The sequence below is a fragment of the Typha angustifolia genome, chromosome 13 (genome assembly GCF_048772165.1).
Source record: "Typha angustifolia cultivar Huaian chromosome 13, ASM4877216v1, whole genome shotgun sequence".
Classification (NCBI taxonomy): domain Eukaryota; kingdom Viridiplantae; phylum Streptophyta; class Magnoliopsida; order Poales; family Typhaceae; genus Typha; species Typha angustifolia.
This window is the reverse complement of record NC_133251.1, coordinates 17640611-17656900: the sequence shown is the minus strand read 5'-3', so window position 1 is coordinate 17656900 and position 16290 is coordinate 17640611. Positions and strand designations below refer to the sequence as shown.

The 16290-nt window shown below is 37.8% G+C and overlaps 3 protein-coding genes across 6 annotated transcripts; 1 reads left to right on the top strand and 2 right to left on the bottom strand.

Moving 5' to 3' along the window:
- Positions 1 to 1124: 1124 nt before the first annotated feature.
- LOC140774941 (actin-like) lies at positions 1125 to 5625 on the bottom strand. 2 transcript variants are annotated; one of them, XM_073118133.1, is made up of 5 exons: positions 5447 to 5625; positions 3743 to 3811; positions 3113 to 3506; positions 1847 to 2460; positions 1125 to 1386 (listed from the first exon to the last, which is right to left on the bottom strand). In XM_073118133.1, the coding sequence occupies exons 2-5, from the start codon at positions 3800 to 3802 to the stop codon at positions 1321 to 1323; spliced, it is 1134 nt and encodes a 377-aa protein (XP_072974234.1). In that variant the 5' UTR covers positions 3803 to 3811; positions 5447 to 5625; the 3' UTR covers positions 1125 to 1320. The 2 variants fall into 2 exon arrangements, with proteins under 2 accessions (XP_072974234.1, XP_072974235.1); XM_073118134.1 differs by lacking the exon at positions 5447 to 5625 and adding an exon at positions 5350 to 5369.
- A 672-nt stretch (positions 5626 to 6297) lies between these two features.
- Positions 6298 to 11645, bottom strand: LOC140773583 (RNA demethylase ALKBH10B-like). Of its 2 annotated transcripts, none has more exons than XM_073116214.1 (8): positions 10969 to 11645; positions 10555 to 10677; positions 9215 to 9336; positions 8973 to 9090; positions 8527 to 8649; positions 8317 to 8429; positions 8081 to 8235; positions 6298 to 7148 (listed from the first exon to the last, which is right to left on the bottom strand). In XM_073116214.1, exons 1-8 carry the CDS (start codon positions 11390 to 11392, stop codon positions 6494 to 6496), a joined length of 1833 nt encoding a protein of 610 aa, XP_072972315.1. In that variant the 5' UTR covers positions 11393 to 11645; the 3' UTR covers positions 6298 to 6493. The 2 variants fall into 2 exon arrangements, with proteins under 2 accessions (XP_072972315.1, XP_072972316.1); XM_073116215.1 differs by having other exon boundaries at positions 8527 to 8646.
- Positions 11646 to 12596: 951 nt separating this feature from the next.
- LOC140773700 (anthranilate synthase beta subunit 2, chloroplastic-like) lies at positions 12597 to 16019 on the top strand. 2 transcript variants are annotated; one of them, XM_073116390.1, is made up of 9 exons: positions 12597 to 12757; positions 13032 to 13201; positions 13921 to 13991; positions 14105 to 14142; positions 14218 to 14328; positions 14400 to 14499; positions 15067 to 15132; positions 15396 to 15531; positions 15673 to 16019. In XM_073116390.1, the coding sequence occupies exons 1-9, from the start codon at positions 12640 to 12642 to the stop codon at positions 15778 to 15780; spliced, it is 918 nt and encodes a 305-aa protein (XP_072972491.1). In that variant the 5' UTR covers positions 12597 to 12639; the 3' UTR covers positions 15781 to 16019. The 2 variants fall into 2 exon arrangements, with proteins under 2 accessions (XP_072972491.1, XP_072972492.1); XM_073116391.1 differs by lacking the exon at positions 15067 to 15132 and having other exon boundaries at positions 12598 to 12757.
- The last annotated feature ends 271 nt before the right edge of the window (positions 16020 to 16290 follow it).

Sequence of the window (16290 nt, the reverse complement as noted above, 5' to 3'; positions counted from 1 at the left end):
AAGCAAGCCAATGACAAGACAAGAGAGGCCATTAAAGAAAAAGGAAGAATTAATAGTAGAAAGTGATGAGCCATTGAGCCTACTCAGGGCAGGAGCCCTCATTATCTCTCTCTCTCTCACTCTCTCATCTATCCTCTTGTCTTATGCTGACATTGAGCAGCATTGCACATGAACTATTTTTGTACAGGCATGGATTAAATAATATGTACAGCTTGATTCCCTCTGTTCGTTCTGTTGGTGGAATCTGGGGACGTTTTTGTACCATTTTTTATTTTGGTATTGATTGAGCCAATGGATTTGGAAATTACTTCAAGATATCATCATCCATTTGCTAAAACCCAAAAAATAAAAATAAAAAACTGGCTGGAGGATTGGATGGAGAGTGTGATGATTGATGAACATATCGTGATCGAATTGGATACGCCCTCCATTATTCATCAAAGATCTGACACTGGAATGAGATAGATGGATAAGGAAACTAGTGGCACTTGTATCAAAGCATCAATAGGAATAGGAATAGGAATAGGAATAGGAATAGGAATGCTAATGGTGGTCATGAACATGTTGATGTCGTGCATTAAAGAATCCGAGGAAATGTATGAAAACTAACCTTTTTATTTTTCCCTTTCTTTTTTTTTTTTGTTTGGTTTGAGGAAAATTATGAAAAGTTATTAAAAAATTATTTAAAGAGTCACTATGAAAAAGAATGATAACTCAGGGAGTACAAAAGAAAATGATCTCTTTTAAAAATTCTCCAAGAATCTCAGATTAAGTGAAAGGAAAAAAGAATAACACAGAGATCTCAAAATAAGATATTTGTTACATCTAGAATGATGTCAAGTAGGCTTCGAAGGCCCAAAACTCCTGAGAGAAAATTAAACAGCATTGAGGATAGAAAGGAAAATCTCATTTCACTAGGCTTCTACTGCTAACAGTAGTCTGGAAGGCAAAATATATGCACATTAATTTCATAGCAGGAATCTGCAAGGTTGTTTTCGTCACTGGAACCTGCAAACTTCTGATGCATAGTGGCAAGCTTTATCATCACAGTGGATTTCTCCCAAATGTCCAGTCTTCTAATAGGATCATTTAGTATGGAAGAAAATTATAGGACACTGGATCACTGGAACTCAAAAGAGAGATTCATAAGCAACCCCACGAATTCAACAGTTCCCAAGTTTTTTCACAAGAATAATAACGAACGGGTTGACTGAAAATTTGTCCAGACAATGAAACAAACAGTAGCGAAAGAACGAAATAAAAGAAGACGTCCAAACAAGAGAGATTGTTCCCTTTGACTTGAATCCTAGACTCATTTAATTAGAAGCATTTCCTGTGCACGATAGACGGGCCAGACTCATCGTATTCAGCCTTAGCAATCCACATCTGAAATCAAGACAAGTTCTTGTGTGTTATTTGTCAGCACAACAAGAAAATGGTACAAAAAAGAAGAAGAAGCACACATGCAACTTCCAAAGGTTATTGAATTATAATGGCCCTTCAGATGCTTTAAGTTAAAGCATTAGTATCACCCAAAAGGGGCCTATGTCTCCTGTCACTAGGAGCCTCAACATTCACAAACAAATGCCTCTGAAGTTCCAGTTTTCAGCTTTTCGCTCAACATGCCTAGCACCTTGTTAGGACTCAAATCTATTTGCATCTTCTAAGATTGACTGACACTAACAATTATGTCTTATAGTAACAATTGGTACCAAGTTGTGTCCCAAATAGTGCCCCATTATTATCATCTCTATGCTATATTTCTCAAGGCATAGTGCGCATAATGTGCTATATATCTCAGGCATGTAATTAGTAAGCATTGCAGTTTCTAGTAATATCACAATACCTGCTGGAAAGTGCTGAGTGATGCCAAAATGGAGCCTCCGATCCAGACACTATACTTTCTCTCTGGGGGAGCCACCACCTTGATCTTCATGCTGCTTGGTGCTAGTGCCGTGATCTCCCTGCTCATCCTGTCAGCAATTCCAGGGAACATGGTAGATCCACCACTCAAAACAATGTTTCCATAAAGATCCTTCCTAATATCGACGTCACACTTCATTATGGAATTGTAGGTCGTCTCATGGATGCCTGCAGCTTCCATTCCAATCATGGATGGTTGGAAAAGAACCTCTGGGCAACGGAATCGCTCAGCACCAATTGTGATCACTTGTCCATCAGGTAGCTCATAGCTCTTCTCCACAGATGAGCTGGTCTTGGCAGTTTCAAGCTCCTGCTCATAGTCAAGGGCAATATATGCCAACTTCTCCTTCATGTCTCTCACAATTTCACGCTCAGCTGTAGTGGTAAAGGAATAGCCACGCTCTGTGAGAATCTTCATGAGAGCATCGGTGAGGTCACGTCCAGCTAGGTCCAGACGAAGGATTGCATGTGGAAGTGCATATCCTTCGTAGATAGGAACTGTGTGACTGACACCATCCCCAGAGTCCAGAACAATACCTAGATAAGCACACATCCAAAGGCAAAAAGGATGCATGAAGTCACTACAGTGCGTTTGATCTAAAAGGCAAAACCACCCTTTGACAGATAAGTACTGAAGAAAGATACAAGAAGCAAAAGTTATTTCAGAAATTCTTGTGTATAATGGAAATCGTTATGCAAAAATTCTCAGCCTTTAAGCTTTCAAAATCACCTTAGTAAACTGAGTCATCATGATACTACAGTAAAAAATTGAAAGATCCAGAGACACATCATAACACATACATGCTACCCTTAACAGGTTTCAAATTAAGATGTCAACAAAGTATATAATACCATTTTCAGAAAAATTTAAAAAAAGTGCATCTCAGAGATGAGATGAATCCTAAGTTCCTAACAATATTTCCAGTAATGTACATATTGCAGATCATAAGATAATGAACTCAACATGAGATATTCGTAAAAAGGCTTTCTTTGGCAGTTGCAACCAACAAATCCCAACCTTAGTTAGCATATAATTTGCTTATACATTCCAGTCCTTGTCACATCTCGCAGAAAATCATTCAGAATTACAAGAATATATCAATCAATAATCTGACAAAAAAAGTGACGTTTCTTCCTCAGAATATGATTTTAAGAGAATAGAAAGATAATGAATTATGGATTTGCTAACCTGTGGTGCGACCACTAGCATACAAGGAGAGGACGGCCTGGATGGCAACATACATAGCAGGAGCATTGAAGGTCTCAAACATAATTTGTGTCATTTTCTCACGATTAGCCTTGGGGTTGAGAGGCGCCTCAGTGAGAAGAACAGGATGCTCTTCTGGGGCCACACGAAGCTCATTATAGAATGTGTGATGCCATATCTTCTCCATGTCATCCCAATTGCTGACTATACCATGCTCAATGGGGTACTTAAGAGTCAAAATACCACGCTTAGACTGAGCCTCATCCCCAACATATGCATCTTTCTGCCCCATGCCAACCATCACTCCAGTATGACGTGGACGACCAACAATGCTAGGGAAAACAGCTCTAGGAGCATCATCTCCTGCAAATCCAGCCTAAAGAAGAAAGCACAATTAGGTTGTGTGACCCATTGTTAAAGCTTTAGCCAGCAAATTGACAAGAAAAGGAAGCTTGGTTAGCATGAACATCAAGAATCAACACAAGTTTGTGACCATATAAGCTCAAGCTTCCACCAGAATGCACCAATCACCAAGCGATTATAAAGCCTTCGCAGAATTACAGAAATTACATAATAAACAATTTGGGAAGCATGAGGCAGGATAATTTGTACCTTAACCATGCCAGTTCCATTGTCGCAAACAAGGGGTTGAATATCCTCAGCATCTGCCATCTTCTAATTCTGTTAAACATTACAGATTTTAGATTTGAGTGAAGATAAAAGCTCATGCCATGTGTATGAGAAAGTGCATGAGATATACTTGTGTAAGAGCAATCATTACGTTTATCAATAGCGATAGACCACCTGTATTGCATGTTATTTCCAAATATAATGCTATCTATGAATTACTTGTCAAGTATACAACCAAAAGGATTTGATTTTCAGACATGATTGGAATCATTAGATACACGCAATTAATGCATGGGCCCACATTCACATTTTAGTAAAAACCTATCTGGTATAAGTAAATAGTCTTGAAATATTATAGTGTTTTGACAAACTTGCCCTTCAGTTGTTCTCTGCAAGGTGAGAAAATGAGACAGAAGAGTATCGTAGAATTTTGTAAAAACAGTGTTTACTAAAAATATTTATTCTGATGGTCTTTTTTTTGAAAATATATTTGAAAAGGAATTCAATATATAAATATGAAGAGGAAAAAAAATGAAGAGAGGGAGAGTGTTTGTTTCATTTGAGTTCTTAATAGCCTCAAGAACAAAGATTACTCACACAAGACCAAGAAAGATAACCAGTTTTCAGGTAACAGTGTGAATAAACAGATTCCTCCATGTATCACTTAAATGCAACAGGTATACATCTTAAAACAACAATATGATGCCCGAATTTCTTAGATGATTGATCCTTGATATGTCAAAGAAAATGTTTCAATGGATACAAAGACTCAAACTTCCAGCTAATCAATCTTAAAAGTGCAGAGGATTTGGCATTTAATGAAACAAGAAAGACTCTCCCATTACTCCCAGATCAAACAAATCCTGCAATGAATTTCCATCAACTCAAGCTGCATAATCGCATCAATGTCACTATCCAAAAAAAAAAAAAAGGAATAGGAATAGGAATAGGAATAGGAAAGAACTAGATTTCACATCCCAGGGAACAAAAATGTTTCTCATTTCCTATGTTTCAATTGGCAGCCAAGTATAAGGCTGAATCAAATCACGTGATACAGCAAGAAAAGTCACTAGTAGATTCAGACAAACAGAAATCTCACATGAATCAAATCACGTGATAAACAGAAATCTCACATGAATCAAATCAACACTTGGCGTGATGAATCAATGCGATGAGAAACAGATGCTGAATTAGACCGACCCCATCATCAAAGATCAAACTTATTAACGCAACATATTCCCGTAATATTTTTTATAAGACAGATAAACAATAAAAGTCCTTCACACACCAATCAATAATGACAACTATACATATCAAACACACGACCATGCAACAATTAACCATTTCCTAGATGACTGACCCACCCAACGCCGACTAGTGTGCAGATCCACCAAATGAGAGTTAAAAGAATAATCCAAACGACGATCTAAGAAAAAAAAAGGGCAGATAAATTAGCAAACAATTTAACACTAGATCACAAAAGGACATGCAGGTCACAAGTAAATGAATCGGATCAAAAAAATTCAAGGACAAAGGCATTGCATCTCTCACGCTTCGTTCACGAAGAAACTGCAGCGCGAAGATCAAACCTTTAGCTCAAAGATGCAATCGGGAGATGCCCAAAGGACACAATGCGATCAGATCCAACTCCAAATCTAAATCCACGAGATGAGACTAGAGCATTACCAAATCTAGAAGGAGAAGGAGGAATCGATCTGGGTATGGTTCCAAGTTGTGGAATTCCGACCGCTATGTGGAGCCCACCGACCTTTCTCTCTCTTTTCCGATTCCTTTGTAGGGTTTGAAGCAGAAATAAATGGGACGGAAGGGCCGCAGGGACGACAGCTCGCGGACGCCCGCTTCAAGCGCCGCACAAAGTTGAGCTAGCGGATGCCCGCTTCTCCCGCAGACCCGGTTCTGTGTTCGGGTTTGGATCCAATTTTCTTCAGTCTCGGGTTCGGGTTGAGTTGTTTAATTATATTTTGCTCCCCTAATATCGCTTTAACCCTTGAATTATAAAAGCGTGCATCTATTATCTTTATAGTATCTAAAGTGTAATACTTGGCAGCACAAAGGGTAAGTAGTGTTACATATTATATAATTCTATCATACTTCTTGATAACATAAACTGGCTCAGCCTACTATTCTAAAATTAATATAAAAATAAATAAATATTATACATGATTCAGGGGCAGATTGTATGACTTTATAGTTGAGGGGATAAAATAATACCGACTCAAAGCATCTATTTTGACCAGGTTTCCCAAAGTTTAATTGATTTTGAAATTTATAATGGAATCTGCAAGTAACTAATTAGTGTGGACATTTCAATGGAAGTTCGTATGGAATGGCTATAAAAGCTTCTAAATTTTGGAAGGCATGATACACCTGATATATTTTTCTTTTAACTCCCTTAGACATTGATATACCAGCAAACACTCTCCCAAGTGCTGTTACCTTTCTGATGCAGCTGTAACACAAAAAAATGGCTAACTTAGGAAAATTATGGAAAAAAATATAGACGGCTACAGAGTGCCTGCAAAATTTAAGACTGATCTAGTCCTAAATATCGGCTGACATTAAGGATGACAAAGAAGAGATCAAGCAATCCTCTGCTGCGCTTTACAATTGCTGTGTAAGTAACTGCATTACTGCAATACTCCAACTACTACTCATTACTGCTACGAAAGAATACATCTCTCATCCTTCTCATATCTAGTTATTTTCCCTCTATTAAACAGCAGTAGGCACAGACTTGCTAGCCACCTTAAGAGCACCAGAGTGCTCATTATCAACCGTCCTTTTTCCAGCACTGTCGCTGTTGTTTGAACTCCTATTACACTCGGGTCTGAGTCGCATCTCATCTGAGATATCAGTTGTCTCTCCGGGGGGGTTAGGTTCACCCGACGAGGGAGACGTTGGCAGCTGTTGAACTGTTGTTGATTGGCAGCTCCCACTTGGGGGCAGGAAGACTCCAGTGCCAGGAAAGGGGAGGCGTGGTGCGAAGTGTCGTGGATGAGCTCCGATCGCCCAGCCAGTCGGGGAGTTTGGTGTTGGGACAGGTGTAGGAAAAGGCACCGTTGCAGTGGTTACGAGGGTTGGAGAGACAAAGAGTGGTTGCTGAGGATGGATAGACGGGGCTGGCAGGACACCAGTAGTGAGGTTGACTCCATAGTTCTTTGAGCCTGATGAATGACCTGAGACAATAGCAGGCGCAATCCAAGGTGAAGATGGAGGTGCAACAATGGGAGTCTGACGCAAACCTTTCGAGAGTGTATTATTCTTTGATTGTGACTTTCCAAAAGTTAGCAGTATACGCTGCTTGAGTAGGGAGGGGATGGCATGCTTGGCTAGATCTGCACTTTTACCCTGCAACACAAGAAGAGCCCTGAAATGGATGAAGAAGATAGGATATGTTAGAATGCTCAGACAGAAGAAAGATCTGAAGATTGATTCATCACTAAAGCAAATCTGACTGCAACAAATATTCTGTTACATAACAAATATTTTCCATCATGAGATTTTTAGTGTGTCTATGGTTGTTAATTCCATACTGAAATAAAAGAAATGCAATACATGATATGTCAAGTTCATCAATTTCTTAAGATACCTAATATCCCAGAAGCATGTTGAAATTTGAAAATATACCAAGCAAGCATTGTTTATAATCCAACTTATTTTAAGAAATAGTATACGGAGTTATCCACATCAGTGACCTATAGGGTTGCGTTTGCATTACATAAAAGTTCTTAGGTGTGCCCCATACGACTCTAGAAAATTACTGGCAGAAATTTAGTTCCTGATGATTGATTAACATCTACCAGATGAGACACAGTAAGCACTCTTAAATGCACTATGCACATGCTTTTTCCACTTCCATTTTTGTTTGTCTTTAACCAAACTCTAGATGGTCTTGCCTAGCTGACACTTCTTGGTAGAATTGCTAACAAACAATTAGATAGTCAACCATTAATTAACATAATCACATAGGGTTAAAAAGTAAAGCTGGCCAAACCAATCCAGTAGTTCGATGCAGCAGTCAGCAAAACAGAAGACTAGACCTTGTTTTCTTGCATACAAACAAACAGCAAGCAGCATACTGATTGTTTACTTTAATCAGCTTTCACTAAAACATAAATCGATCTTTGCAGAAATGAACATGAAACCCTTAGAAAGAAAATAATAATAATAATAATAATAATAATTGAAAAAGAAAAAAAGAGTAAAGTACTGACCAGTATGTACAGGGAATGTTTCTCTCAAACTGTAGTTATTGTACAGGATATGATCATATATATATAGGTGAAAAAGAAAATGTACCCCATTGGCAGAGTTAACTTGAGAGAGCCTCTGTAATCTCCTGGGTGATCTATCACTATTGCTCGTCCAAAGACCATGTCGCAATTGGTCAAGCATAATGTACAAACAGGCCTACCATACCAAGGTGGCCACGTATGAGGATGAGAGTGATCCCCCTAAATATGAGAATACAAAATCAAATCAGGCTGTATTCCAAGCTTCTCATAACAATCCTAAATGTTGAAAGAGCTAATCACCTCATTAAAGAAGTCAATAATACAATAATCCGGTTTGACTGGTAAAACTTGCAGTTGAACCAAGCGATCAAGCATATCCCACATTAAGTTAGGAATGGCTTCCACCTTCCGCTCTATAATTTATGGGTTTAAGGTCCATGGAATTTTTTCACCAAAAAACTGCAATGAGTGTATAGTACAAGCAACTTCCCTAGAGGATGGTTAACATACCTCTAGATGTATCACATCTATTTTCATCTTCAGGAGGTCCATCAAAAATGGGAATGCCCAACTGAATTATTTCTCTTCCATGACCCCTCATTGGCCTTTTCATTGTCACAATTGTCTGCCCTGCTTTCATCATGAAAATGAAAAGTAGAAAAAGAACTTGAATTTGATTTTATTGAAGAAAATTCATTCGACAATTAAAAATTGCAACAGAAGGGCATCCAAACAGTTAAATCTGATGGTACATATTTGGAAACAAAGCAGACATCATTCGTCAAAGGTCAAAGACAATAGGAAACTATACAGCAAAACTATGTATGTGCATCTTAACCACAAGAAATAGCTCAAAACAATTTAGAGTCACAATGAAAGCATATTTTGAATCACCAGAGAACAGGTGGCACCGGATCATATTTACAAGGCAGATGACACATCAATAGCTGGCTTACCTTGAAAATCTCCTTGATGACCAGTAGCTCTCATTTCATTTGCCCATGAAAGAAGCCTGTTCAACTCCGTTATATCCACTAATTCCTCATAGAGCTTAAGCCCTTCAACAACATTAACCTACAGCAGTAAATTTATGCTAAGATTAAGAAACAGCATAAGATAGATAATGCTGTCTTACATAGAAAACCAGCTATTTTTGATATTTGAGTTGTGTTCCTCGAATGACATAAGACAAACATACCATCTTGCCATCATTTAATTCGTTAGCCACAAGATCTTTGGGAATGGGGATTTGTTTCTTGTTTCCATCTGAATCTGAATTCATATCATCACTAACTTGAGGAATAGAATCGCTGCTACCCTCTAGATAATAAATATATTAGAAGAAAAATAAGTCAATAATTAAAGTATAACCTTTTTTAAACAACTAAGATGACCATAATGACAGGAATGCTATCAATAAGTTGCAGATCTTGTCAAATATATGTTTCAGTCGAGAGAAGAAAATGATAAAGAGCATGACAACACACCCAGCACATAGAAGAAAACCGAATACCAAACTATCCAAAATAAAGGGTGCAACTGTTGCACAACCTTATGACTGTTCTCAACACAACTTGCAGCACCTTCCTGTCACCGTAGAAAAGAGTGCTAGTGGTTTACAAAGTAAAGATCATAATCAACCACCAATGACCAATGAACTAGATCAAGAAGTAAGTTGTCATAATTTGTGAGTGATTGCTTACCAGTTAGCTTTGACAAAATTCAGTTAGTATAATAGGCTAAAAGCTATATGTCCTATTCATGAAAACAAAAATCTGTACTAGCTTGTTTGGTCCATCTAAGATAATGTGAATATTCAAAACATTATCTGCATTTGATTTTTCTCGAAATATAAAGCCAGTTGTTCAGAACTCAGAAGAGAAAAAATCACTGTACCATCTAAAACTTCAAACTTCTAACTGAACTGCACTTATAAGATGGAGGGCTTCTGTGATAAGAATTAGCAGAAAACCTCAATGGTTCATGCATCTATCACTTCTAATAAATTCAGGACAATGTAAAGCAGAAACCTCACAAGTTGATTATATATATATATATATATATCTGAAGGACAAGGCAGGTAATGTATACTTCACCAACATCCCTTAATAGATTGAAAATTGGTATGGGAACCAACCTATTCATCATTGGAGCAGAATAAGGATCAAACCAGAAGATTTTGCAATAGGTAGTAGGGAACAAGTAATTTAGAACTTAAAAATTGATATAAATTAAAAGACAGATTTTTACAAACAAAAGACAAATTGCTTTTGCAGCAAAGTTTTATGATAAGATGCACTAAAAGAGTACCAATATGCCATATTACCATTGAATACAAGATCACAGACAACAGATAAATCCAAATGTTGAGCAGTAAATTGATAATGTCATTTGTAGCTAACCAAGATTATGTCAACTAAAATGCGATTTCGATGATAAAGCCTTCAAAATGCATCCAAACTGATGGTAAACTACCAGAAACAGAACTTTCTATAAAATACCATTAAGTTGATAGTAGATGAGGTATCAACATCATACCTCTGAGGCTTGGTGCTTCTTTACCATCCATAACAGCAGTCTCCAACTTACTGCACTCAGTTGCAACAAAGTTTTCTCCTCCTTTTGGTCTATCATTTGCATCAGAGCTAGGAATCTCACAACCTGCATTTGACAATGTGTTAGCCAATAGTATCATCCTGATCATTCCACATATTAAGTCCACAAAAATTGCATACTATCAGCACATCACCAAGATTATTGACATTAATTATGTTAAAAACAGCAATAGTGTCAAATAATGATCTTTCGGCGACTTATCAGACGCAGTATTATCTGAAACGTAGGAAAAAACTACATCATGTAATACATTATGAAACTAATTTAAGAAACACCTTTAGGGTAAGATAGAAACAGCAAAGGGAACAACTTAGTAGGGAATTTATCCATTCTCACCCTTCTTCTCCAGAACAGAATCTGATGAACTTTTCCCATCCGCATTACGGATGGAAGAAGCCAAGGCCAGCGAACCGTGGCTTCCATGGCGATACCCGAACCCTGCCCTCCTCCCATCCTTCCCCTTCGGCCCATCAAAATGCCTCTGCTGCCGCCTCCACCCGATCTGCTGCAGGGCGAACGCGACCTCGGAGACCGGGAAAAACTGCTGCAGGTGGAGCACCGGCGTCCAGTGGCACCGCCTCTGGTGGACGCACGCTGCCAAGTGATCATACTCCCCGGGCTCGCCAATCGCCAGGAGGTGGCCGAGGAGCTGATCGATGATCGCGTTCGCCGCCGCGAACTCGCCTCTCAGCCACGTGATGAACCCATCTCTCTCGTCAAACAAAGCTCCGCCGCCGCCTCCAACCAACGCCGCCGCCATTGCCCGAGCACTGCCTAATCTGAACTCATCACTCCAGATGCTATCAATGTGAGTTGGAATTGCGGATTCTTGAATCGATCGCGATAAGAATGGATCGAATCAAGATGGAAGAAGGCCAGCAGAGATCGGATCTAAGGTTTCTAGAGAGAGAGAGAGAGAGAGAGAGAAAGAGGAGTGTGGTGGATTGCGGGGCACGCTTCTACCGGCGGTGTTGATATGAGAGAGTGAGAGACGGATCTTGGAGGGAAGATTCGCGGAGATGAGAGGTTGGTGGGGGTACAGACGGCCGCACACAGAACTTTATGCGGACGCAAGAGAGATAGATCAGATGGACGGTTGAGAAGCGAGTGACGGAATCAACGGACGGTGGATTGGAAATTTATATAGTCCGTTGGGCCGAAGTGGGCCTATAAGGGGCCGTTACGGATAGCGGCTGCTGCGGGCCTCACGAGTTCCTCACGGTAGTTGAGAAACGCGTTTCCTTATATATATATATATATATACATATAAATAAAGTGAAATGGGTATGTATTCAGGAGATTGTATGCCTTTTAAGTTTTTATATCAGTATAATTGGGGTATTTTTCATATAATTATATTTCATTATAAAAAATACAAAATATTTACCTCTAATATAAGAAATAGATGCACTTACTTTTTAAAAATCTTAATTTATTATTATTAAAATTTAAGATGGTGTTTAATTTGTACATCAATAATATTTATAATTAAATACTTGTTTATACATATTTTAGTTCAAACTTTATATAAGTAAGTTATATAATAATTTTATACATAAAATTTTATCGTAGGTAAAAGAGTGGGATAAAATGATGCACATCTAAACAAGATTTTTATAATTAACATACTTATTTATATTTTAGTAAATAAAAAATTAAATTTTTACATAATCTTATTTAATAGAATTATGTATAATTTACAGTCAAGTAATAAATAATAAATATTTTAAATTTATATTTAAAATATGTGCATAAAATTATCTTTAAAAATTCTTATTCACGAACCAATCAACGCCTTAGAATTTTTTGTTCACCAGAAGAATTCACCGTCAACGCTTATTAAGCCGGAAGTCGGACTCTCTCGAGTTTTCGTAACGGACGAAACCGTCGACCAACTGAAAAGAGAGAAGAGAAAAGAGAGAAAAGAAACGAGAAGTCCACTTTAACTACTCGGTACTACCTCTCTCTCTCTCTCTCTCTCTCTCTCTCTCTCTCTCTCTCTCTCTCATGGCCTCTCTTCTCCAACCTCTCTACCCAAAAGTCCAATTCGACCCAAGAACCCTAACCTCGCTCCCGCTTCATTTTCGATCTCAGACCACCTTCTCCGCTGTTTGGGAAACGCCAAGTACGACGCGATCTGTTTCCGTTCAAAGATCACTCCTTTTTAGCGTTTTAGATTCTTGGTATAAGTTTTCGGCTTTTGGGATGGACTCTTTGACTTTCGCGTTCTTTTGGACTATGGAAATGGACAAAGGACTTTTTTTTTCCTCCAATTTCTTCCCTTTTCTGGGCCCTGATTCTTTCTTGCAGTGCTCCGTGGGTCATTTTAGATTGAATTGTGTTCTAATGGTGATAAATAAGATACTAATTTCCTATTTTTAATTCGCTTTTTTTTTCAGATTTCTCGAAATTAAGAAATGGAGCTGGAGCAATTAGGAGGCAAAATTTGATTGCTCCAATAGAAGCTGCGGCAGTAAAGGGAGGGAGTATTATTGATGGGGAAAAAAAGGATTCAAAAGCGATCATTGTTATTGATAACTATGATAGCTTTACTTACAATTTATGCCAGGTATTGTTTATTTTAAAGTTAGTAGACATTCACTTAAAAGATCGTGTCTTTAATGTCCTTGTGTTTCCAAAGTTCTCTTTCTTTCTTTCTGTTTCCCTATCGTCTTTTCTTCCCTTATCTCTTGCTAGTATTATTATTTTCATCAGTATTGCTTTTTCAGTGTAAACAGATTGCAGATTGCAACAACCTTGTTTTATTTCAGACTTTCTTCAAACATTTCCTTTCTCGATAAAGTGATAATATAAAAAAGAATCCAAAATCATGTCAGGTAATTACGTTAGCTAAGTTCATGTTACTGACACTGGACAACTATTTCAGTTCAAGATATATTTATATTAATGTTTGCCGGTCGAGTGCTATTCTTTTAAGATGACAAAAGATTGATTCTGTTCAAACATGGAACTTGAAATCTAATGAAAATTTAGAAAGGTCGGTTTAATCTTAGTGCCTACTCATATTACAATGCTTCTGGTTCAGTGCTCCATATTGATGTATTTAAGACTCAATACTGGCTCTTTGATTCCTAGCTATCCTGGAAACTAAATTTATATATCTATTTGAACTTGTTCACCATTCGGCAGTATATTCCTAGACATTATGTGAGCTCTAGCTATGTTGTGCCATTGTAGAGACTACAGATCATGTCTAGATATGAATCAACTGCCGAATAGCTATAATAATAGTCAGTGTTACTTAAACACATCTGTTTGTCAGTGCAGTATATTGGAGAGCTGGGAGCCAAATTTGAGGTGCATCGTAATGATGAGATCACTGTAGAGGAAATCAAAATGTTAGTAACTGTGCCATCATGAATTATTTCATAGGTTTGTTTGTTTATGTACTTATCAATAATAGCACAAAAGTTACTTTATATAGCTGATGGTTATTCACTTGATTTTACAGGAGGCGTCCTAGAGGGATCCTTATCTCCCCAGGGCCTGGTGAGTGCCTTTAAGTTTTGATAATTGTCGTCTATAACATGCCATGAATATTGATTTTGCCGCCATCTTGTAAAGGTATGCCTCAAGATTCAGGGATCTCCTTACAAACTGTTCTGGAGCTCGGCCCTTCCATACCTTTGTTTGGAGTTTGTATGGGCTTGCAGTGCATCGGAGAGGCTTTTGGAGGTTGATTCTTGAATATAATAATATTTTTGTATCTCAGTTTCTTACAAAATTACATTCCTGTTGATCTGCAGGGAAAGTTGTGCGGTCTCCTTTTGGTGTTGTACATGGGAAAAGCTCCCTTGTCTATTATGATGAAAAATTAGATGGCACTCTATTCTCTGGTTTACCAAAGTAAGGCTGCATGCAGATTTATATGAGATCGTTTCTATTTTTTTATTTTATTTTGGTTATAACAGTTTTTGGTTCTTGCTAGCACATATTCTGTGCCTCTATGGTGCATTCTTCCTTTTAAATTTTGACTAAGATATTGTATCTCTTATACTGTTTGAAAAGGTAAGCATATAAAGATCATCATCCAAGTTCCAAAATGCTTCTTTCTAGCTATAATGATCCTGCTGAAATTTGCTACTCTGATGTAATCTTTTTTTGGTTGCCTCTTGCTGATATTCTTTTGCCTGCAAATGAAACTATAAAATCCAGTCTCACATATTATATTGTGCTGAGTTTCTTGTAATCTCCCAAATATGGATCATCAGATGGTTTCTCAGTGGCTCAGTGCAACCAGATAGATGCAACATTGTGGTGTAGTGGTTGTAATTGCTTTCATAGTCACTTTATAACATTTGGTAAATGTTTGCATTAAAAAAAGATGCAGCGGAAGACTAATTGCAAGAAAGCCGTCAGACTTGACCTCATGGAATATGAAATACTTCTTTTCTATGTTTTCTTTTGTTGTAGGGAAACTCGGGAGGAGTGGGAGAGAAGTGATTTGGTTTTCTTTTGTTGTAGGGAAACTCGGGAGGAGTAAGCAATGAAGTTTTCAATATTTTCATGTTGTCAAACAAAAATGATTGTAAAATCTAAAGCTACCTAAAATCTTCTTTCTTGTCTATGCCTACTCCAGTCGAGCTCATAAATGTTTGAATATGCCTTATTCCAAACCAACAGTTTTGAAATTAGGTTCAGGATCTTTTTCTGTTTATCAATTTAAACGAAGATGCCTGTTTGATCTCAAAGCAGCCAACTTCCATCTCTCATGCACTACTTTTGTTATGACTATTTTGCAGCCCATTCCAAGCTGGCAGGTACCATAGCCTTGTTATCGAAAAAGATTCTTTTCCTACTGATGTCCTTGAGGTTGTAGCATGGACAGATGATGGGCTAATTATGGCTGCTCGACATAGGAAGTATACACATTTACAGGTTCGTGACTAATTCTCCTTCACCTGTATATGCTATACTTTCTGCCCGTTAAGAATGCTACTGCGTTGTATTTTGTTATTCGAATTATGTACCAGCGATCTCTATGGTCATCTAGTTACCTGTTTAATTTTGGAGTTGCAGGGAGTGCAGTTCCATCCAGAGAGCATCATAACCACAGAAGGGAAAGCAATGATCCAAAATTTCATCAAACTCATTGAAAAGCTAGAAGGCTCAAATTCCCTGCCATGAAGAACCACATGAAGTCTAGTGATCCTTTGACATGGCAAATATCAGCAAGAATAGAATCCATCTTACTTTAAAAAAAAATAAAAAAAAATTGGTTGCTGTGTTCAGCAACTGCAGTCCTGAATTCGTTATATTATCTGGCCTCATTGTCACACTATTTAACTCTAGTTTTGCTCATCAAGTAGTGTTAAACCTGACTACCATATGGAGTGCAATACGAACTATTCTCTTTTTACCTTCCATCTCTTTCCTGATGCTCTTGAATACATTGTTATAAGCAACTTAAATATTATTCCTGAATTTTGGTAGACCCTTTCTTCTGTTCAACAGACTGATCCAAATTATATGGCAAATAAGAAATATCTTATGAAAGAGAGAGAGAGAGAGAGAGAGAGAGAGAGAGAGAAAAAGGAAACTCCTCAGATGCTCAACATCAATGGCGAAAGTCACTAGAAACAAGGACATATGGAATCATGGTGAGTGGATGCCTAATGAAGAGTTCATGTGCTTCTT